The 22,750-nt window shown below is 53.3% G+C and overlaps 1 protein-coding gene across 1 annotated transcript; it reads right to left on the bottom strand.

The window, feature by feature from the left end:
• Window positions 1-328: 328 nt before the first annotated feature.
• Window positions 329-18,572, bottom strand: LOC119104674 (hornerin). Its single transcript, XM_037228393.1, has 13 exons — window positions 18,564-18,572; window positions 17,942-18,196; window positions 15,962-16,219; window positions 12,116-13,819; window positions 11,731-11,869; window positions 10,764-10,944; window positions 10,164-10,319; window positions 9,642-9,788; window positions 6,207-6,481; window positions 3,387-3,547; window positions 1,613-2,607; window positions 566-1,202; window positions 329-490 (listed from the first exon to the last, which is right to left on the bottom strand). Exons 1-13 carry the CDS (start codon window positions 18,570-18,572, stop codon window positions 329-331), a joined length of 5,079 nt encoding a protein of 1,692 aa, XP_037084288.1.
• Between the last annotated feature and the right edge of the window lie 4,178 nt (window positions 18,573-22,750).

The following is a 22,750-nucleotide window of genomic DNA, read 5'->3' as shown; positions in this document are numbered from 1 at the left end:
AAAACACACCTTAGAAACATGTAAATCGCGGTAGCCTTAACCAGTTTTTACCTTTAAAGGGAACGGCAACAAAAACAACGTATTTGGTGAAACATCACTACGATGACGGCACACTATCTATCAGGTCACCATCTGGTCAGATCAGGCCACCTTGATCTGATCATCTGATCTTGTCACCTTTCTGTGACAAGGCCACGCGACACACTCAACGTCCACCTCCGTCACCGACCTTCGCGCCACCGTCCAGCGGTCCTAGACCTGCGCACCCGGTTCCCGTGACGCCATTTCGTGTCTCCCGTGACGTCACTTCCGGTCTCCGGTGACTTCATCATTTCTTCCTGTCGCTGCCCTCCACGTAATCAAACGTCGGAAAGTGCTCGAAGCCGGCCGGGTGCTGGCTGAAGAACTCGAGGCCCGGGTCGCGGTACTCGCGCGTCATCTCCGCGCCGCGATTCAGCCGCTCGAACGTCTCCGGCGCGCCAAAATGCGTCTCCGGCGCGCCGTAGTGGTCCGCGGCGCGGCGGTCGGGCGGCGCGGCGGCCAGGCCGGGCACGCGCGAGGGCGCCAGCTCGTCGTCGCTGTGCATGCCGCCGCGGGTCATGGCCGCCTCGGGCACCATGGCCGCCCGCTGCCTGACCGAGACCTCGTAGGCGCGGGTGATGTCTGGCCGGTCGTAGCGGTGCTGCTCGTACGCGGCCGGCTCGTCGTTTTCAAGCGGCTGCATATCGCTGGCGTGCTCGCGGTCGCGGTCGCCGTCCGCGTTGCTGCGCTCGGGTCGCTCGCCACTAGTATAGGCGGCGTCACCATCACCGTCGCCGGCGTTCTCGTCCGCGTCATGGCTGCCATGGCGACGCCTGACGTCATCGGAGACGCCCCCGCTGCCACCGTCGCCAGCATTGTCCGCAACGCGGCGCTCCTGTCGTTCATCGCCGGTAAAGGTGGCGCTATCATCGCTCGAGTCGGCCTTCCGCCCGCTGTCGCGTTCTTCGTCCGAAAACGGCCGAAACCCGCGGACGTAATCGCCGGAAGCAGCTGGTGGCTCGGCGTCCCTAGACTGGGGAGCGTCCATAGCCGACCGGTACCCCTGCTCCAGCAGGGCATTGGCCTTTTCAACGCGACCGAACGAGCGCTCGTTCTCGGCCGGCTCGTCCCTGCGGCCGCGCTCGTCCCGGGCCGACGGCTCGTCCGCGTCCGCGAAATACCTGAGGGTGTGCGTTAGCGGTGATCAGCGTGCCGTGACCGGCCAGTATGCATGGCTCAAGGGTGCAGGTCAGGTGTGCACGAAAGAAACCTAGATGTGCTCTTTCCAAGAGGAGAATTTTGTTCAGATGGTCCCTTGGCCATTTACCGCAAGGTGAGAAGTTTAAGGGGTTTTAGCCAATCAGACTACTTTCACAGCGTGCGTGTAACACCGAAAGGAAAGCGTCATTAAGACATGACGAGCTTAAGACCTCACGAACAAATTATCTCACAATTGTGCTATGTCATCTATTAGCTCTATTTCCGGCGTCGAATGCGCATGACCGGTACAGTGACCAGCTAGTGACCAAGTATGCGCAGGTCTCACCTTGCGCGCCCTCTGGCGGACTCGGTGGCGCTGCGCTGCTGCGGCCGCTCCTCGTCCTCATAGTCGTACTCCGGGTACCTCCTCACTCCCTGATCGCCGTAGTCTTCCTCCCCATCGCTGTCCCCATAGTCTCCGTCGTATTCGGCAGGCGCCGGCCTGTCCTCACGCTCACTCTCCAGGCGCTCGACGAACCTGCCGTCTATCGGCTTCTCGCCGAAGCGGTAGTCGAACACCTCGCCGATGGCGTCGCCGTCGTCAGCCAGGCGGTAGCCGATGTCATCGTCCTCTTCCCCCCGCCCCGGAGCAAAGGATCCCGAGTAGCCTCCCGGCGAGCCGGTTGCGTACTCATCGTACCCGCCACCGGACGACTGGGACGACTCCACGTGCCGGTGGTATTCGGGTACCACGCCTGACTCGCGGTACCCACGCCGGCGCCGCGCGTCCGGGCGCCGCGCGCGGTACCGCCGGTACTTCCGGGCGCGGCGCGCCTCCGCGTCGACGTCGACGAACCCGTCATCGTCGCCGATGAATCTCGCCAGGGCCTGCGACGTGTAGGACCGGTTCAGGACGGGATAGCGGTACACGGGGTCTGGTGACACCTCGTTCGTGCGCGAATCGACGACGTAGTGGCGCGGGCCGTGGTCCAGGTGGCGCTTGCGTCGCGCCCGAAAGCCGCCCGTGTACGAGTCTCGGAAACGACCCACCTGGAACGCCCCGGGCGTCTCGAGCTGTTCGAGTCGCGACCTTTCGCCCTCCTCAGCCTCCGGGAACCGCCCAGTCTGTCCGTTCGCGAAGCCGTACCCGCCGCGAATGTCACGCCCGTCATCGTCGTAGATGACGCCACCATCGGGATAGAACTCAGCTTCGTCGTCGTCTGTATACGCGGCGCCACCATCGCGCAGCCGTCGCCCGCCTGGCCTGCGTCGCAGTTTGCCGCGTTTCTCGTAGCCGCGTCGTTTGTCGTCACCATAGGAGGACGACTCGCTATAGCTGACGTGGTGGTTGTTGGGGTCCTTGCTGGCGTAGGCACAGTCCTCAGTCTGGTGGGGGAGGGGGGAGGGGTCATCGGCGGCGTTGATGTGCGACAGACGGAACCATGCGCTTCAATTTTTGGATATCCCCACCCTTCCCAACACCCAGCCGCTGTGACTTTCCCCATCAGCGATCGTCGTCGATAGTCCACTGGTACGCTTATGTCCGGTGGAAGCAAGTACGCACTCAAGCTCCATATGCTGGAGCTGAAGTCAATGAAAGTACGTCGTGGAGCACTGTCATTATGCACACACCATTTTGACAACGACGCTCAGCGTGTGGATTTTTCTACGGTTGCTGGACAGACATTAATCATCTTGTGCTCATCTTTACCACAACTTTTGTTGGGCGGAGACTGACCATCCTGTGATTATCCTGTGTACTCATCTTCAAGACGGCTCGCTGTAGCCATTTTACCCCGTAGATGCATCGCGTGACTCCATCGCCGTTAGCATCATCATCAACATTGCCATCATCACGATCAGTGCGCTCACCTTTGTCGTCAACAGGGGCGTACACACGGTGGCCTCCAGTAACACACGCCCCTCCTTATCGGATTGATCACGTGTCTTACTGCGTGTACATCAACATGTTGACAATCCAAAATTTGAAGCAGACAAATCGGGCCATATAAATCGAGAATATGTGACGATGTTTCGCGCCGCGCAAAGAATTTGGCGCGCCTAATGCGCGCCAAGGCGGGTTTTAGTGAGTTTTTTAGTTGCCCCACCGACTGAGAATTCCTGCGCACGTCCCTGGCCATCATCATTGCCAGCATGCGCCTCACCTGGAAGCCCTTGGCGTCGGTGCACTGGAAGCAGGTCATGCCGTCCTTGGCCACCTCCTTGCAGTTGGAGTCGCTGCGCTTCTCGTCGATGGCGTCGAGCATGCTGTTCACGGTGCGGCGCGAGTCGTCGTAGCCGCGCGACGCCTCGTGCCGAATCTCGCCTGAAAAACGTGTCTGACGTGGAAAAATGACCACATGGTAGGCAAGGGTTTGTAACGCGGCGCAGGATGTGTCTTATGTTAATTGTTGAGTGCATTTGCGAGGAACATTATGCGTATAGATGAGACAGTATTAATAGCATTATTGCTTGAGGAATAAACAGGAAAATGAAGAGATAGATGCCTCTCTCTTCTATCTCTCCATTCTCCTGTTTATTCAACGAGGAACAAGGCCATTAATGCTCTCATCTAGGATGTGTGCTGTTGCACTGTATGACCCTGGACCATGCTGCGACGCCACGCGATGGGAAGTGATGACAAACAGCTTGTGAACTACGCTGAAATACCACTCGGGGAAGCCGACACATAAAACACTTTGAAATACAATGCCTGGAGTACGGGACATGAAATACAACTGAAAGGCAGGAACACAGTTATGCAATATCCATCACTTTTACGGGCAGCAATTTAGAGGCTTCACCTACTCATAGGCACCAAAATTTCTACTTCCCTGCTAGACTTCTAAAGTACGCGATGAGTGTGCTGATGTAGCGGTAATGCGGCGCTGCGGACATTTATTAACCACAGTCTTTCATCAGAAAGGATGTGAGCCTGGTGCATCTTGTTTCCGTGCGTGTCTGTCATCCTATCTGCCCTCAAATGAAAAGGTGAAAAAAACAGAAGACGTCAACGAATGAGTGCCCATGCTCACGGGCCACAGATTTGGAGGGGTGTCTCGTGATTATGCCCAATCAAATAAGTGAGTCATCGTGTGAAGCACAGAACAGGAAGCTTATGTTAGTCACGTAAGTGGACATCACTTTGCTTGTAGTCCTTAAACCAAGCTGGTACATAACACGAATATCACAGCAATAACCTGATAATGAGCGCACCGGGTTAAACAATTCTCTGTCCGCACAGAGACCTCCCAGCAAAGTCCAATCCAATGTCATCGTCGTGGCCGCTCTTCGATGCGATAAGGAATCTTAAACGGTTCGAATTATAAACGTATAATAATGCATAACATAAAAACGTCAGTGCAGAGAGCCCAGGCAAATCACTGGCTTCCAAGGACTGATGATACACATTCTGGCACGCATGTCTTACTTCTTAATGAGACATTATTGAAAGCAGATGCCAAATTTCTGTGGCGCAAAGGAAGGCTTCAGGCTTTTCCGGACGTGGTCTCAATTCACCCAAGGAAAGGATCTAGCACGCAGTCTAGACGCTTTCATTGGTCACGACCACGTCATAGGCGACCAATCATGAGAGAACAAATATCAGCCGACAGTCCCTTTCAGCGCCGAAAAAAGAAAACCAATGCATTCAGGGGTTTTGTAATCCCCACCATACTACGTAACGCACTGCCAAAAGCCAAGATTTATAATGTGTTCCACGTAACAACAAGCGATTTCACAGACATACTCCGCTCCAAACCCACGTTTGTTTGCCAAAATAGAGGCCCAGACAGTTGATCCGAATCCGTTGCATGCGTTGCGCATGAGCGAAGACACAGAGCACCATGAATTCGACTGTACCATCCACTCCTCGACCATCCTCCTGGCGCCGTTTCTGTTTCACGACGGAAAACCCGTTTGCCCGGCAAGTTTCACCGCACTCTGTGAATAGAAGCGCCCACGTGCCCTGTCTCCCCACGCACCGCCGCTCTAGCGAGAAGGCCGTGTCGAGGTAATGCCCGAAGAGGCAATTCCACGCCAGCCGCATTCAAAACGCCACGGTTCTCACACGTTCGCACGCATCGTGCAACAAACGCCGCCCGAAAGCGCCACGCGGCCACGTTTTTAGCCGAGATCGCCTACAAGGTCTTCGACACGGCCTGCTGGGGCATTTGAGCGGCGTGCTGTTTGCGTTGGCCCCTCGCTCGCGTTGAGTTATCACAGTTGATTGTCGAGGTGCTTGTTAGTTGCAGCAGCATTTGCGCAGATTTATGAAATACAACGCGTATGGCGCAAAGCCGCTCAGATGCTTCTGAAGAATACGCGTGCAAAAATTGGTCTTGCGCTCATTACTGGTGCTGGTGTTGCTTATTGATTGTTGAAACTGTCTTTTCTGTCTTAAATGTCTCGAGAAAACGGAGAAGCATGCAACCTTGCATTGCTAACATAGGCTCAGACAGCCCAGCATGGTGCTTTTTGAGCGACGTGATAAGATATACGCAATCACACTGAATGACAATAGGCGCCTTCATTGTAATCCATCACGAGGAATGAAACATTTAGCTGCTGTGTAGCTTCCTAAATTTCAATTTCGGCCCACTCACCACGACCGCCAATGGGGCGCAGGGACTGATGCACTACACAGTTCACGAGTTCATGTCGCCCCAAGCTGAGTTTCTCCGTAACTCCAGCTGAACACGGGACAGAAATCTGGGCTTCTTGCTAATGAGACGGGATCTATCGAACGAAAACGAACCTGCGCCATCGCGCGCACTGCGTTGGTGCCTGCTCACATGCAGTCTAGGTAAAAAAGCAGTCCTGCCTGCTTCGCATGTGTCCAGGTAAATTTTCGAACTACGTCACCCTCGCCCTCATCTTTGAAACATCTTCCTGTAATCGCTACGCTGGTGCCAGGTGCGGACGGTCAATGTTTCAGTAGCACCCAGTGTAAAGTGATTCCACCCCAAGGCCAAACCTGAGCTTACCATCGATGTCTCGGATTCGGTCTTCACCGTGGGCACCGTAGTAGTCATCCTCATCGCCCCCCTCCTTGTACCGCCCGGACTGGTACGCTGGGTCGTGGTACCGCTGGTACTTCTTCTTGTACGGCCGCTTGTCGTCATACTTCCTCTCGTCGTCGTAGCGACCGCCACCGCGGCGTCCGTTGTCATGGTAACCGTCGCCGTCGTAGTCGTATTCGTCATCGCTGCGGTGGCTGTCGTCTTTGTCAACGTAGTCGCTGTTACGTTCCTCGCCGTACCTGAAAACATTTTCAAATGTGGTCTTAGAGATCAAATTACGTGGCGACCACTAATAGATGTAATTGGCCGTTGGAGGGTAACCATAAATTACACCAGGTCAGGTCATCTGTGGTCATTCTTCACTCTCCACCCTTCTCCACTGGAGAAACAATGTACGCCACACGCCCTCCCCTCCCCCCCCCCCCCTCCAACCGATTGCCGTTGTGACAAGAGAAACAGCTGAAAAAGGAACGTCTGTCTGACCCCTAGTTGAGTTAGAGACGCAAAACAAATAACGGACGTGACGTTACGAGAGGCCGCCAACGACGCCCGACCTCCCTGATCTCCAATATTTAAAAAAAAATATTTTAGCGTTTGCAACGACACCAGCACCCAGACGTTTTGGACAGCGTATCGTCCCACTGTTCAAAACCCCCCGCCCCTATCACGATTTGGACATGTCACATCAGTGCATCCCCTCCCCTCCATGCGTAACGTGACGTTTGGACGGCCCGAGTGTGGTCGTTACGTATAACACCGAACAACCTACCGCTCCACAGACACAATCATCACACACGGGTGAACCCCTAAAAGAAATGCATCGCTTTAACGAGCTCTTAGCAAAGGATACCATGGAGTGTTATGACTCTCTGGACGTGCTCAAACCATCTGATTTTGCGTAAAAATACTGAAAATATCACTACTTTGCGAAATAAAATATTTGGTCCCATTGGGTCATAACTGGCATGTCATAACCTCACATCAAATCACATCACATATTATATCACATCATCACATCACAGCCACCTAAACACCAGCTGACAGCGGCGGCGAGGTCGTTGATGTCATTCTCGGTCACGAGACTAAACACGCGACAAAACGCGACGCTTTGTCGTATTCATCATGCGCGATTAAATTTGACGTTTCCCATGAATTCCTAAGCAGAACTAAGGCATGACTATGTAACTAAAATGGAACACCCATCTGTTCCAACTTCAGGTGTAATCATAAGGTGCTCGAATTCAGACCCGGCAACATTGGACTACTAACGTTCCGTTTAGCTTCAGAGAGCTATACATAACTTGAGTTACATAACGAAGATACGTAAACCAGTCCCCTATCAGGCGTCATGAAACGAACCCACTTGGAACCAGTATTACGACGTCTTTTTGTTAGGTGTGGCTTGTTGACGTGTTTTTATGTCTGCAAAAAACGGGATCAAATGCCACAACCGAGAATTCCTCGCCACTAATTGCTGAACACGTCGCAGAGATAAAAGCCGTCTACATTCTAGCACCATTTCTCATAGAATCTGTTAACAAACGCCTGACACGTCGCGCAAACGACACGCATTCACTTCCCCTCCCCCCCCCCCCCCCCCACCTCCCCCTCCCTCCTCCACCTTCTAATTTCCACCCGCTGCCCTCGAAGCGCCGTCTCACCGGGAGAAACCACGCCGCGGAGCAACTCGTGCGCGAGGGCCGAGCGGGCCCGCCGCGTTCCGCCCGTCACTGCGGTCACACCTGCTACAAACAGGCAGTAACGCTGACCTGCCAGTCCGCACTTTCGCGTCGTGACGGCGTCGTCTGACTGTCACGCTTCATCACGGCAGCCGGGGAGGGAGGGGCGGCTGGCGTGTGAGCATGCGGAAGGCGGCGGTCACGCCGCGAACGGACCCGCGAGCGCGAGAGACCCGGCTGCTTTGAAGCGACGACCCACCGCTGTCAGCTCGGAGTCTCGACTTAGAGTCACTGTGAGTCACTGGAGTCACTGGAGCCTCTGTGACGGCTGTGATAGAGTTGTCATCGTAGCAAGCAGAAAATGAAACTAAGAGGAGAGTCCAAGGCGCGAAGAGAGGAAAAACAATTGGCCTCAGTGAGGCAATTACTCGTTACCAAATTGCCACCCTTGATGAGGAATAGCGCGATATCTAGCGTTATTCTCTATAAAGCTCTTATATTGCCAGCATCAGGGTGGGCCACCTTTCTTAATCCTCGAATTGCATCGATTTGTGCGCATTTGCGAGAAGGCACCAATCATATGATCAGTTTTATAACGTAATTACTGAGAACCCTCCTATATGACTTCGTGGAAATCATAACTTTCGGTAAGCGCCATATATTATAGGTATCACCACAATTCTTACAATTTGTATAACTTCTATCATACTTGTAAACGGGCGTGACGCTTCCATCCCGCATCTTGATATTCTCATGACGCAACTTAACCACAGCATTTGTAAACGGTGGACATTCCAGCACGCATGTCAGCTGTCGGGGATATGTTATGTCAGCTGTCCGAGGGATATGTTATGTCAGCTGTCGGGATATTGCCGTGATTGATTACGACGGGACAGATACTCCAAAAGATTGGCAATCACTAGCTGAGACGTGGCGCGGAGCACCCAGTCTAAAAACTAGCAATCGCCCACCTGACGTGGCGCGGAGAGCACCCATGTTCAATACATTAGCATCATCACCACCTGACGTGGCGCGGAGAGCACCCCATGTCTGAAAAACTAGCAATCGGCCACCCTGACGTGCGCGGAGAGCACCCATGTCCTAAAAACTAGCAATCGCCACCTGACGTGGAGCGGAGAAGCACCCATGTCAATACATTAGCAATCACACCTGACGTGGCGCGGAGAGCACCATGTCTATACACTAGCAATCCACCAACCTGACGTGGCGCGGGGAGCACCCATATTAAAACGCTAGCAATAACCACCTGACGTGGCGCGGAAAGCACCCATGTCAAAACACTAGCAATCCCTCCCTGAGATGGCGCGGAGAGCACCCATGTCAAAACACTAGCAATCCCTCCCTGAGATGGCGCGGAGAGCACCCATGTCAAAATGCTAGTAATCACTACCTGACGCGGCGCGGAGAGCACCCATGTCAAAACACTAGCAATCACCACCTGACATGGCGCGGCTAGCACCCATGTCAAAACTGCGTGGCTCCGCAACTGTCCATAGGTTCCTCCACCAGGGCTGGTTCTCCGCGGTGTCCGCCCTTCCCGCCAGGGTGAGAGGCAGGCGACGTCACGACCTCAGCAGCCGAGTGCGTCGCAAGCCCCCACGACCCACAACCCACGATCGATTGGAGAGCGCTCCACCAACGACGCACGCTTCGCGTGGCGTGAGCGAGAGGAGCACGTTCGTTGGCGAGTCACACTGACCTGGGACGCGTCTCGTACTCCTCGGCGTCGTAGTCTGGATACGACGCGTCGTAGCCGCGACCGTGTGCACCCGCCGTCCGCAGTCGCGGGCTGTAGTGGGGACGTTCTTCGACGTAGTCGCTGATGCTGCTGTCGCCATATTCGTCCCTGAGGCAGATACGTGTCCAGTGTGAGCGAATTACCCACTCAAGTGTCCAGTGATCACTTGGTCATCAGCCGTCTTAAAATTGAACTAGAATGACCCATAACAACCCGTGCATTTGCCGACCATCTAAATCGAGCTCTGACCAACCCATACCGAACTTGGCCCTGACTGGCCCACACCAAGCCTAGCCCCGAGTGGTCCACATTACACTTAATCTTGGCCGACCTGAATGACCTTGACCCTGCCTGAACTCGACTAAGGTCACTGATCCCAAATTTCTTGAAGTCTACGAATCCCACAAAGCTTAGACCTGACCAAGCGCAACTGACCATGACCCTGACTGACCCCACTAGCCTTCACCGAGTGATCGCACTGACCTTGCCCCAGGTCTGTCCCTGCGGCGGTACCGGTCCTTCCCCCCAGCACGTCCGCCGTAGAAATCATTCTGCCTGTGCCGCTCCAGCCGTAGGTCCTCTCTCTCAGCCGGGCCATCTTCGGCGTGGGAGTGCTGAATATTCTCACGGGACGCGTACCTGCCAAACACCTCGCCTCAGGCGGTGCCCTCGCGCTGGCTTTTAGTAAGCATCCTGGGACTGCGTAAACTCATATGCGAGGGCTAGCTGAGCAAGTGCAGACTGTGGACAGCGTGTGAGACGATAGTTATGCATAACTAGGCATTAGCCAGCATCGGTTGTGCCGTTGTGTGGCCACTGTGTACTGTGCACATGCAATAATTGTTGGTTGAAGTTACTTGGTTCAGCGCGTTCTTAACCAGATTCCGAATGCGTTAATCATGTATGTTGGTCCTTTTGACCGCCGTTCGTAGCTCTGAACTATTTGGTCGTTATTGCAAGGGGCGGATTATTAGGAAGATTAAGGCATTAAAACAAAAAATCTCTCGAACGCGACGACTGAAAGTTTTCTATGGTTTGCGATGCCTTTTCGAATCACGGCGATATTCTTGTCACTTCACTAACCTGAAGTATGGGTCGTTCTCGTCGTATTTTGGCAGGTATCTCTCGTATGGGTCGCTTTCCGACATGTAGTTCCGATGCCCTTGGCGGCCCTTGTAGTTGCTGTAGTGCGGCTGGTAGATGGCCTGTCTGCTGGACCCAGCCTGTGCTAGGTCTTCCCAGGTCGTGGAAAAGTTTGACAGTGCTGCGGAAGGGTCAACAGAGGTCTTCAACAGGTCGGGTGGAAGGAGCGGGGCGGAGCGGAACACCGACACGTCGGTCGGCATTTCCGCCACGTCTGAACCAGCCGGGGTCAGGGATCGATGCTCCGGGGTCAGCGACTGAGCTTCGGGGGTCACAGGGGTCACGACGGGATCAGGGTCAGGCGCGCCGCCGAGCAGGGCCCGTCGGCTGATGTGATGCTTCGGCACGATGGGCAGAAAGCCGCGGTGGAGGACGCCAGGCTTGAATCCAGGCTTGAAGTCCGCCTGTCTCTTGTACGTTGTACGTTCTTGTACGTTGAAGTCCGCCTGTCTCTTGTACGCTGCGACGTTCGAGGACTGACTTAGGCTGTCCTGGTGGCGAAGCGGGCCAGCGACTCCTGCAGTTGAAGGCCGCTGGCCATCCCGGACATGCAACAGGGTGTCAACGTTTACAAGGTTGTCGTCGAGCCTCAGGTCCCTGAGCTTCTGCGGGATGCGAAGCTGTCCGTCGCCAGGGGGCGTCTCTCTGGTGGTGACGTCAGCTGACGTCAGGGGTGGAGGTCCTCCAGACCCCGGACTCACTTGCTGCGAGTGCGTTGGTGATGAGGTGTCATGGCTCGTGTCTGGGTGTGAGTGACCCTGTGTGGGCACAGAGGGACGCTCGCCTAGCGACTCCCTCACAGATTCCTGGACTGGAGGACCATCAAAGGAATGTGCGGCATCCCTGGGAGTTTCCAGGTTTGGCCGACCTCCGAACGCGTCAGGGCCATATTCCAGGGCTGGCAGACCTTGCGGGGCCACGACCTGCTCCCTGAGAGGCGGTCGGCTACCGAAGGTAACGCCGTCCACGTGCCGGGGAATATGACGGGCGAAGACGTTCCTCTCAAACTGCAGGGGCGGGCGACCACCGAACACGTCCCGTTCGTTCTGCAGGGGAAGTCGAACAACACCAGGGTAGAGAGTCCTCGGACCGTTCCTGGCGCGCTGTCGCCGCAGCTGGTTCAGATAGGGATTGCTAGGTAGAAGCGGCAGGTCCCTGGGCGGAAGCCGCCCCGGTGGGGCGTACAGGGGCACTGGGTTCACGTTCCCTCGGTGGTCCCTGAGCGCCAACGGTGGTCGATTGATTCGTTCCCGGCGATGAAGTGCAGGATTGCGCGGGTCTTGGAGACCGACACCGCCCGGCCGGACGTCCGCCAGGCCCGATTCCGTCAGCTCTATCCTGCCTTCTGGCGTCTTATGGACCTCATCCCCCATGTGACGGTGCACCTCGTGTGGCACTCCGTCGTAGTACCGGTGGATGACCGGCCTCACGTTCTGGAACCGCGCCTCGCTGAACTTCGTTTTCACGGGATCGGACGCCTTCCCGTGGCCAGGCACAGAAGCCGTGTCCCGTTTGGTGCGGTTCCGCAAAGCGCTGGAGGCCTCCGCCAGCAAGGCACCTGCGTCGCTGCCATCTCGCGCCACGGCGGCGCCCTCCTGGTACCTGCTAGGGTACGGCATCGCCATGCTGTGGTCGTCCCCTGATCCGGTGCGGTGCGTTTCCCCGTCGTGGTGCAAATGGAGGTCATTGTTCGTGTGGCCCTGGTGGACACTTCCATGGCGGTCTTGGCCTACGCTGCTGAACACATCGTTTCCGTTGCCGTCGAACATATTCTCGGGTTCCCCGAAGTCGGAGAATGGTTCAGGATTGTGAGAAGGCTCGTCCTTCAGATGAGGATCGCCTCCGAATGAGATAGTTGGTTCTACGAAGTCGTCAAATGTGAAGGAACCTGGCGGCGATTCCTCCTCTTCTATGCGCTTGGTACCATCACCTTCGAAAACGACGATGGGCACATCGAAGTGTTCGAACCCGTGCAGATCTTCGGGATGTCTGCTCCTGTCCGGTTCCCCGCCGTCGTCGTTGTGGTCAAACTTTTGACCAGGATCCATGAATTCACTGAATCCGTGCGGATTTTGGAACATGTCTTCCTTGACCCGATTGTTGGCGTTGTCACGCTCCTGGTATATTGCTACAGGCCTTCTGCCGCTGCCGAAAGTAGGTGCATGACGTGGAAGTTGGTCTCTTATCCGCCTCCCCGCCTCTTTGCTTTCATCAAACATATTTCCAGGTCCACCGAAGAAGCGAGTACCTTCTGGCGACGCTTCCCTGACCTTTGTGCGCTTCTCGACCCCGCCAAACGCCCTGGCCGTCTTCTCCTTAATCTTCTGCATCAGCTTCTGGTGGTGCTGGTCACCCATGAACCCCGTGAAGTCGTCCTTCGGAGTGGCACCTTCATGCTTGATCGTGCTGTCCGCGAGGTCGCCCTTCCTCTCCCCGGAGAACGTAACGGGCCGGATGTCACTTCTTTTGAAGGGCGGACCGAAGGCCGACCCAAACCGCTCTCCATGGCCTCCGTGGCCAGGATTTCCGTCATGGCGGCTCCTGAACTTGCTGCTCATCTTAGGGCTGTAGACGGCATATTCATCCTCCGGGTCAGTGGCGTGACCTGAGTCCCTCTCTGATCCGCCGTAACTTCCGCCACCATAATACCCGTGGCCGCCGCCACCGTGTTCATTGCCACCACCGCCGTAGTGGCCTCCACCGCGGCCGTACTCATCTGTGCCCCCGTAATCGTTTCTGCCGCCGCCACCGTATCCATGCCTACCACTATCGTACTCGTTCTCATCTCCCCCGTAGTAGTCTCCGCCTCCACCGTAGTCGTTTCTTCCACCTCCGTATCCACCATCACTGTGCTCGTTTCCGCCACCGTAGCCGTGTCGGCCACCGTCGTAGTCGCTGCTGCCACCGCTGTGGTGGCTTCCCCCACTGTAGCGGTCTCCGTAGGGCTCTTCGGAGTGGTAGCTGCCGGAGTCGTGGTCACCGTCTTGGTAACTGTACTGCCGCCGACCGTCGTCCCCGTACCTGTCCGATCGTGGAAACGAACATTATTGTCGGCGCAGAATCAGAATCAGAATCAGGCGACGTCTGAAGACCGGACGCGGACCGGACGTCTGAAGACCGGGTGATAACGAGGTGCGATGTGTATGGCAGCATGCACACCAATATTCTATGAAATTCTTTTAACGCATGGAGTGCCGTTTCCGGTAGTCTCTTGATGCTTACTTGGATCATCATGCGCCAGTTGACATTTAACTAATCTGTAAGTCAAACTGACGTTTATCGTTATCCGCTAATGACGCAATACCATGCAAAGCGGTCCGATCTCATGTCCAAACACGAGTCCAAACATGCCAGCCTTCAATGCGCAACACCGCATGTCCGCACCATCCCATGTTGTACTCGCAACAAAGCTGAGGAGTGACAGGGAACAAGCCATAGCTGACTCCTATGGATCGAACACGACTGGCTTCAGCCGTGAGCAAGCCCGAAGAAAAGCGTAACGAAAGTACGCTGTCTCTCCCAAAAATTTTGTTCTGTGCGATCAAACGAGGTGTGATTATGTGGCACGTAACGCTCTCCGCAGCCTATCTGGTGAAAATGGCGGAGGCAAAATTATCCGCTTGAGCTGATGGCACGGCTTCAGTGATGGGTTCTGGACGTACGCAAGAAGCCATGCTAACAGGTATTCTGAGTCTGAAGCCATCCATGTAAACCATGGGAGGAATTTTGAGAAAAAAATGTTTGTAAGTTTTTATATCTAGTGTTCCGTCTCTTCAATGGCGTCAAAGAAAAGCCTGTTCGCAGCCCATCGTGGCAGTTGGCTGTGACGTTAAAAAATATGTGCCGTGATTGCACCTGTCTCTGGTATTAAAGGTGGCTACCATACCTTATGCGAGATACTTTTGTATGTCTATGGCTTTGGACAGCTTTTTAAGACGTGAAATTGCATTACAATCATTCGCTGATCTCATGCGTTGTTTTGCCTAGGTGCTCTTTGTACCGCCACACACGTCCGACTAGTCCCACACATCTATCGCCGCTGATTTTTGCGATATGCCTCAAGGTTCTCACTCTCCCCTCGAAGATGACGTTGATGTCTCAGTTTCGGCGCTCAGCGCCACAGCCGTACACCACCCCAAGGCAAGGCGCCAACGGCATCCCGTCCTGCTGGCTGAACATCTGGACCAGCGTACGCCCGCGAACCGCGGCGGGTGCTCAGCCAGCCGGGCTAGACATCGCGTTACGATACGGTCCGCGGGCGGCTTCTGGGCCATCGGCAGCACGCGGGAGCGCTGTGGCTGGCGTGACGTACCTTGAATTGAGCTCATTATCAAATGTAGGTCTCGAGATGAGGTGCAGTGAGGTTCGGTTTCCGAGATGTTCTAGATTAAGAGTGTGAGGGATGTGAGTATTGCGGCTATCGTTGCTAATGACTCGCGTGGTAGTGCTGGGCGCAACGGCAAAAATAGGTGGAGTGGGACCGCACACGTTGTTAACGCTGACACCCGACATAAACCAGCCATCCTCCGGTAAACATATTCGTTAGGGCATCTGCACCCGGTTCAGCGCCGCAGTGACTCATACCTTGCAGCTGCAGCATAAACTTATTGGCACCGTTCCGGATGAGACGCTGTGACTTTCATTGACTAATTATGCATGAAATCGCGACACGTGCATAACTGGTATGAAGACAGCGAAATGCTCGGTGCTGCGTCATATGCACATCCCAATAGTTCAAATTTTAGCAACCTTTTATTCACAATCGTAACGACTCGATCCTAGACGAAAACTGAGAGCGTGGGTTCGATCCCCACTCCAGACAACTTTTCCGACTGCTTTCCAACAGCAGCTGGTGACGTTTAGCGCCCACAGCCTACACCGTACGCAAACTGCCTAAGGATTCGCAGAACAAATGTCTTTGCCTCTTTTCACGCATGCTGCACTGCCACGCTAAATTTAGGGATTCTCGGGGAGACACGTCACCACGTCCCGTCACACGTCCCAGTGACGTCACCTGTTTCATTGACGTCACTGCGTCCCCCATGACGTCACCCGTCCCAGTGACCCCCGTTCCCCGTGACGTCACCCGTCCCAGTGACGTCATCCGTCCTCGTGACGTCACTTGGCCTCTCACTGACCTGTTGGAGCTGCCTCTCTCCGGCTCGTCGTAGCGGACTGTCGTAGCTGCTGCTCTTGGTCGGCGCCTGGTAGTGGTTGTTCCAGGAGGTGCCGTAGCTGTGCGAATTGCCGTCATCGTACCCGCCCTGGCGCGGCGCCGCCGCGTCCCGGGACATCCCATGGGACGCTCCGGGTGACGTGGAACTGGACCGGTCTCTCTGGTCCGGGTGGTACGTGTCCCGCGGTCCGGGCGGCGGGTACTGGATCCTGCGGGGCCGCTGTACATCTCGGCGGGGTCCGTGAACGAGCTGAACACCGCCTGCGGGGAGGGGTCACGCAAAGGATCAGAGGATGGGAGATCAAAAGCGGCCGAGTGCCAGAAGTCGTGCATTGGTCATAAGGTCAGGAGTGGTGCAGAGGTTAAAAAGCCCGGAGGTCAAAGGTAATGACCTTAAGAAGATCAATACGTCGGAGCCATGTTGTGCCAAGGTCAGAAGTCTGCGGTCAGAACAACGGTCAGAAGGTCGATCCGAGGTCACGAATTGTGCGGTCTAAAAGGGATGGGGAGTTCAGGGGATTGGAAGACAATTCAAAGTCGGGGGTTATGCAATTGTCAGAAAAACACAGGGTCAAGTTTTGTCAGTCGTTAGGACTCGTTATATGAATGGTGCTATGGCCTTGAACTACGATCCTCCTTTTAAGGGTTGCCATTTGCTTAGTGTTGCTGTCAGCTGCTTTCTGGTGGTTCCTATCTCTCATGACCATTTTTGTTTATCCTGGCATGAATTATTTCAATTATATTCATAGAAGTTATACAAATGATAACGCTACGCGACGAGGGCAACTTGTCGAGCGAATCTGGCTATTGGTATAATATCATTCATCTATAAGTAGTTTGCAAATCTGCTCCAGAGGCCATTTTCAAATGGCGGTTTTCTAAAATGAACGTTTGTCAGTGGCGGGGGGGAGTTATGTCCCGTCTTTTACTGGCGTTCTCTTGGTTGCTGACTTGACAAAGATGCGTCACTTGATCACAAGTTTTCGTTCATCATGCTCAGAAGTATCGAAACGTGCCAAACACTGTCCCGGCGAAGTCCGTGCGCCGGCTTCTGGACATCAGACGGCCGGTGCCTCGCTGCGCGGCATAACATCAGAGAACCGAAGGGTTTCACCCGGGAACCACGGCCGCCAAAGCACCTTGACTGGCGCTTACGCCAGCGGCAGAGGCGAGTGCAGCACCATGACGTCACACCCCGGATGCCGCCATTGTTGTAGCCCGGCCGGCGGCGTCGAGTGCGTCAGGGCCGGTCACCATTGACCATTGGCTAATTGGCCATTGGCGGACTACGACGCGCGAGGGCTTCTGCGCTCGGTAATTACGCATCGCTTACGCTCACGGCAAATTAATTACTCAGCCATTGTGTCACGGTAGCTCGCAGCACTTTTCAGCGCATTCATCGCAGATCTTCAGTGTTCTGCCTCTTTCCCATGAGAAAGTTTCCACTTAAAAGCCCCATTTCCGATAAAAACCATTTGCCCTCTTCACTAGAAACCATATGATAGAGCATGCATCTGAGACTGAGTTAGAATGCACTGACAGCTGGCACGGGCGTACTGCTTCAGTCAATGGGCAAAACAAAACGGAAGTGGGGAACTCTCAGCCTCACTATGGTTAACTGGGTGAAGTGCTCTGAGATATCTCACAGAGGCTGAAAACAAGGGGTAAGGTTTACTGATGCAAGGCTTCAAAAATATATGAAAAGTATATGACCGCAGTGGTTTTACTACATTTACGAAGTTTTATTAAGCTGAAACTGATGTGCTGAAACTACTTGCAGCATGGACATGTCTGCACGATTTTCGAAAACTTTTTAAGATTTTCTGGCAGCGAAGATTTGTTCGTGAAAACGAAAGTGGGATAGCACTAATGTATTTCTCACTGTTTGAAAACGGTAGACAAGCGCAGCAGCCTTAATACTGCATTCCAGAATAGCGCTCACCTGGTGCGCATCCTCGTGTTTCCGTTCATAATCATTCTTGAACTCAGACCGTCCGTCAAACAGCCGCTTGGCCGACGGCTGCTCCGCACCAGGCGCTCCAGCGTGATCTCCAGCAAGCGGATTCTGTGCTCCTGCGTGGTTGCTTCTGCCCATGGCGAAAGCCTCGGCGAGGTTGGCGGGGAACTTGACCGGAGGGCTCGGTTCCATTCCGGCAGTTTCAGCGACCAGCAGCAGCAGCAGAGGAAGGAGGAAGGCCTGCGGAAGAGATGACTTCAGTCAGTTGCTACGTGTCAGTAAGGCAGTTCTGAACAGAAAACAGAAGAAAGACGTGTCTGTAGAATGCTGTTAGACTAATTATCGTTAAGTTGTGGTATGATTCGATGTTTAATGGTCGGTTCGCCTTGGTTGCCTTCGCTTTGCAAAGGAAGTGGCAGCCACCAACATACAAAGCAAAATCATAAATTTGACATTGTTCCGCAGTTCAACAAACATATTGCTTGGACCCAAGATGATCTCCGACATCGACGCGCCCAAACGCTAAGGTCATCGTTTTCATCAACAGGCGTATCATTTACGCTGCAATGCCTGTCGTGCTTTCTGAAACAAATCTGTACGCACTTACATGAACCATTTCCAGCTTACGGACTAAGTGCGCCGCATTGGGATCCCACGCGCAACACCCGATATATCGATGCGAAAGCTGTAATGTCAGTGATTGTAAAAGTTACGTTCACTGTATATCTGTTGAGCTCTTGATAATGAACACAGCGATCCATTACAATGGCTTTTCACAGTTGTTTAATGTGACGGTCTGGTAATGTAGTTCATATGCAGATGTACGTAAGTTGCTAGATGCATTTGCGAGGAACATTATGCGTAGAGAAAAAACAGCATTGTTAGCCACATGTCTTGTAGAACAACCAGGAGAAAGGCGAGGTTGATGCATAAATACACATCTATCTCTCCTTTCTCCTGGTTATTCTACAATTAATATGGCCTGCTGCACTGTCATATCTATAAGCAGATGCACCCCATTTGCCGCAAGATTAAAACAAAGGTTTTTGTTATCACTATGCCTTATTTCCCAGATACGATGAAGCTGCATGTTTTTGGACTGCTCATATTATCAACAGAAAACATAAGCCGCTGGCTTCAGCCGGTTACCTGTTGACCAGCTTGGTTTTTGCTTGTCGTGGGATTCGAACCTGCGGAAACAAGCGCACCTACGGCGAGACGCCACAATAAAATACCAACGCCAGAAGATTACGACCTGTAAGAGGAGCTCGAAATCCGTGAATACTGAGCTCAGTGGCAGAGACATTAAAGGGTAAAATGTGTGACATGCGAACTAAAGACAAATACAAAACTTCAACTTCGCAAAGCATCCACGCGTGATGCGTTTTGTTTTCGGCGGCCAAACTAACGCAGTCCTTGAATTATCAAAACCTGACACAGCCTTCGAGAGGGAAAGTGGGAACAGATTGGGGTTGCTTTGTAGATCAGTCACATAGGATCAGCTGTTGAGCAGCGGGCAAGCTGGGCATCCTCCTCCGACCCTCTGACCTCTGACTTTGCCCCCCCCCCCCCACCCACCATTCATCCACCTGGCGAAAGCGGCGTGGGATTTGCGGTACTGATGCCCGCAGCAGCGACGTAAATCTTGAAAACATCGTATCACTTTTCATCTGAACCGGGCAAGTGGAAATGTGCGTATTACTTGAGCGTTGTCGGAGACGCCTGAGTCCTTTTCCTAACGAGAATGAGAGTTGCGAGGGAAAAGGCGAGGTGCATGTGAAGTCATTCAAAACACTTCACGAGCTGCAGTAGTACTGCAGCATCAAGGAGAGGTTTTGCTCTAAAGAACGTTTCTGGAACAACCTGCTTGCGTGAACCGTTTTGGAATTAAAACAGTCCCAGCATCTGCGCCTGTTCGTACAATGAAATAATGGCAAAAGGCTGTTTCTGCCGAACAACGAAAAAATCGCATTAAAACGGAAACTCGGCGTTAGAAAAACGAAAACAGCTTTTCACCTTGCCCAGCTTGCACCTGCTTGGTTACCCTGGCTGGAGCTGTCAAGCCTGGGAATGCACTAAAATCGGCCGCACGTGCCGGTTTGTTCGTGCGATCGGCTCGAGCAGGGCTCCTGATACCGCACGTACGTGGGAATGGCCGAAAGGTTTGGAACAAAACTTTTACCAAAACACCATGCTTTTTCTAGTTTGAGGGCCACCTGGCTGCAATATCTGACATAAAAAGATGTATATATGTATACAGAAGCAGAGAGAGAGAGAGAGAGAGGAAAGAGAGAGAGAGAGAGAGGAGAGAGAGAGAGAGAGAGAGAGAGGAGAAGAGGAGAGAGAGAGAGAGAGGGAAGAGAGAGAGAGAGAAGAGAGAGAGAGAGAGAGAGAGAAGAGAGAGAGAGAGAGAGAGCGAGGAGAGAGAGGAGAGGAGAGAGAGAGAGAGAGAGAGAGGAGAGAGAGAGCTAAGAGATAGAGAGAGAGAGAGATAGATATATATATATATATATATATATATATATAGGTACGCTTAACATACTTTTCAACTATCGTCAAAGCCTACTGAAATATTATATTGTATAAAATGTGATAATGTATTATTTGTATATTTCAGTATGGAATCTGTAGCATGTCACTTTTTCAAGCTCAGTTAGCCACGTGGTTCTGTGTGCACCTTCTCAGCCAACCTGGCCACCCTGAACTACAGTCAGACATCTGGCCTAGTGTGCACCTCTTCAACCACCTGGCCACGCTGAGCTACAGTCAGACACGTCGTCCAGTGTGCATCTCCTCAGCCAACCTGGCGAGCCCGGGCTCTATCCTTATGTCGTGCTTGGCGCAGCCACCAGTCGGCCACAACCGCCTTGAACCAGGATTCCCATAATCAAGATCAAGTGCTCCACGTCTTCTTGCTTCCGATTTCCTGGATAACAGGAGTACAGCATGCTACGGCTTAAGCCAACTTTTTGACTTTTTGGCATAACAAAAATTGGAATTTGGCATAAAAATATTAAGCATGCAGCATCGTCTTTGATGTACGTGTAGGATTTCAGCCCATTGTGGTTTAAAGGCGGGTCAACCGCTTTAGTTGTATACACGCTCACTCCAATGTAACATGCTGACGTCATTACATCAGTCCAATGTTGTGTTCCTGACCTCTGTTTTGTTTAAGTCGGCCTTAGTCTGACTCCGGTGCCGAAGAGATCCGTGACGCGTGCCACAAGTGTCATTTTAAGGTCCCAATGTGCTTCATTCATGTGGACATTTGGGTTGAAGAACAGGACAATCAGGGAAGGGTGATAAGTGCCGGTTGGAAATCGTGAAGGTAAGTAACTCACAAGAATATGACAGATTGGGTTGTCACACCTCAATTCGAGTTTCGTGTAAGGCTGGTAAAATTGGCGATGCAGCCCCATTACCTTATTTCTCACTGGCAGGCCATATAGGTTAAGGTCATGCGCTGGAGGACCAACATACTCAGTGACTTTTCAACCACAGCACGCGGATTAAGTGCTTGAAATGACTTTGGACGAATCCGACACAGCTACAGCCTTGCAAGGTCCTTGTAATGGCAGTGAAGCGGTCCAAGGACGCAATAACGTTGTTTTGGTGTGCTTGAAACCAGGTCGCTAGGACACTGCTTAAAACACCACCAAAAGCTTATCCCTCTCTCACAGAAAACATCACGCAAAGCCCTCACCTCCATTTCACGAACGTCCATCCTCACCCGCAACTTAGCGCATTCTCGACCGACACTCCCGATCTCAACCAACTACGCGCGTTCTCCGATGACCTGACCCGGAAGCCGCCAGCACCGCCGCCACTCCGCGAGGACCGCCGCGCTCGCACTGCGTCTCCAGATTTCGCCGCGGGGTATTTGAGCGTTTCTTGGCGACGTCGCCGCCGAGTTCGGGCACTATCCCCGGTCGGGCACGAGCCGGAAATCGAGCGTCACCGTGTCGCGGGCCGGGCGTGAGCGGCGCCAGTTCGTGGGAAAGTGCGGGCCACGTTATGCAACGCCGCGCGCCACGGAGCTGGTGTCGGAGCACGTGTTGTGCTGCAGCCTCCGTGCTCCGGTTCCGCGGTGCTCGGCTGGTGCTCTATTGGCTGACCCGCGCCGGCGTCTTGGGCACTTTGCTCGATTCCCATGAGACGTCTGATTTTCTGGGATGGATGGACGTCGGAGTGGTTTCGGTTGGCGTTGTTGGCTAGCTTGGAGGTATGGGACCGTGACATGCCACGAGATGAATGCCCAGGTATCCAAATCTCGGCAGTGCTCGAATATGACTTGATCCGTTGTAAAATATAATAAAATTGTAAAACGCGGAAAACTTTTCAAGAACGAGTTTCTAACAGTGATTCCAAACAGCGGATACGAGGCCAAAACAGGCAACCGGCGACTCAAGTTCTGCAGTTTAGATCACTGTCGCTAGGTTAGTTGTTCAGGTCATTGTCAAGGTTGGACCAGTTCAAAGTGAAATGAATTCAAACCAGTTGAAACCATTTCACTGGAGGCCAGCGTTAACATAGTGTGCTGGCTTTCCATAGTGCCCGGGATTTCGCCACTCGAATCTCTGGTGATTTTAAAGTCATTTTAAGAGTAAGGTCCGCACAGATTAAGAGCAATCGCTCGGTTTCTTCATAACTTATGTGCATTCATATTTTGTATCTCCAATTAACGATTATTTTGATGTCATATGAATGCAAATGCTTGTGCAGATTCAGAGAATTTCTCGTATTCCACGTGTCTTATTTGTTCAATGTCATGTTTTCTCCAACCTTGTTCACTCG

Source organism: Pollicipes pollicipes, unplaced genomic scaffold, assembly GCF_011947565.3.
Source record: "Pollicipes pollicipes isolate AB1234 unplaced genomic scaffold, Ppol_2.1 Scaffold_6052;HRSCAF=7182_pilon_pilon_pilon, whole genome shotgun sequence".
Classification (NCBI taxonomy): Eukaryota; Metazoa; Arthropoda; class Thecostraca; order Pollicipedomorpha; family Pollicipedidae; genus Pollicipes; species Pollicipes pollicipes.
Note: the sequence above shows the minus strand (reverse complement) of the source record. Positions and strands in the feature narration are given on the sequence as shown.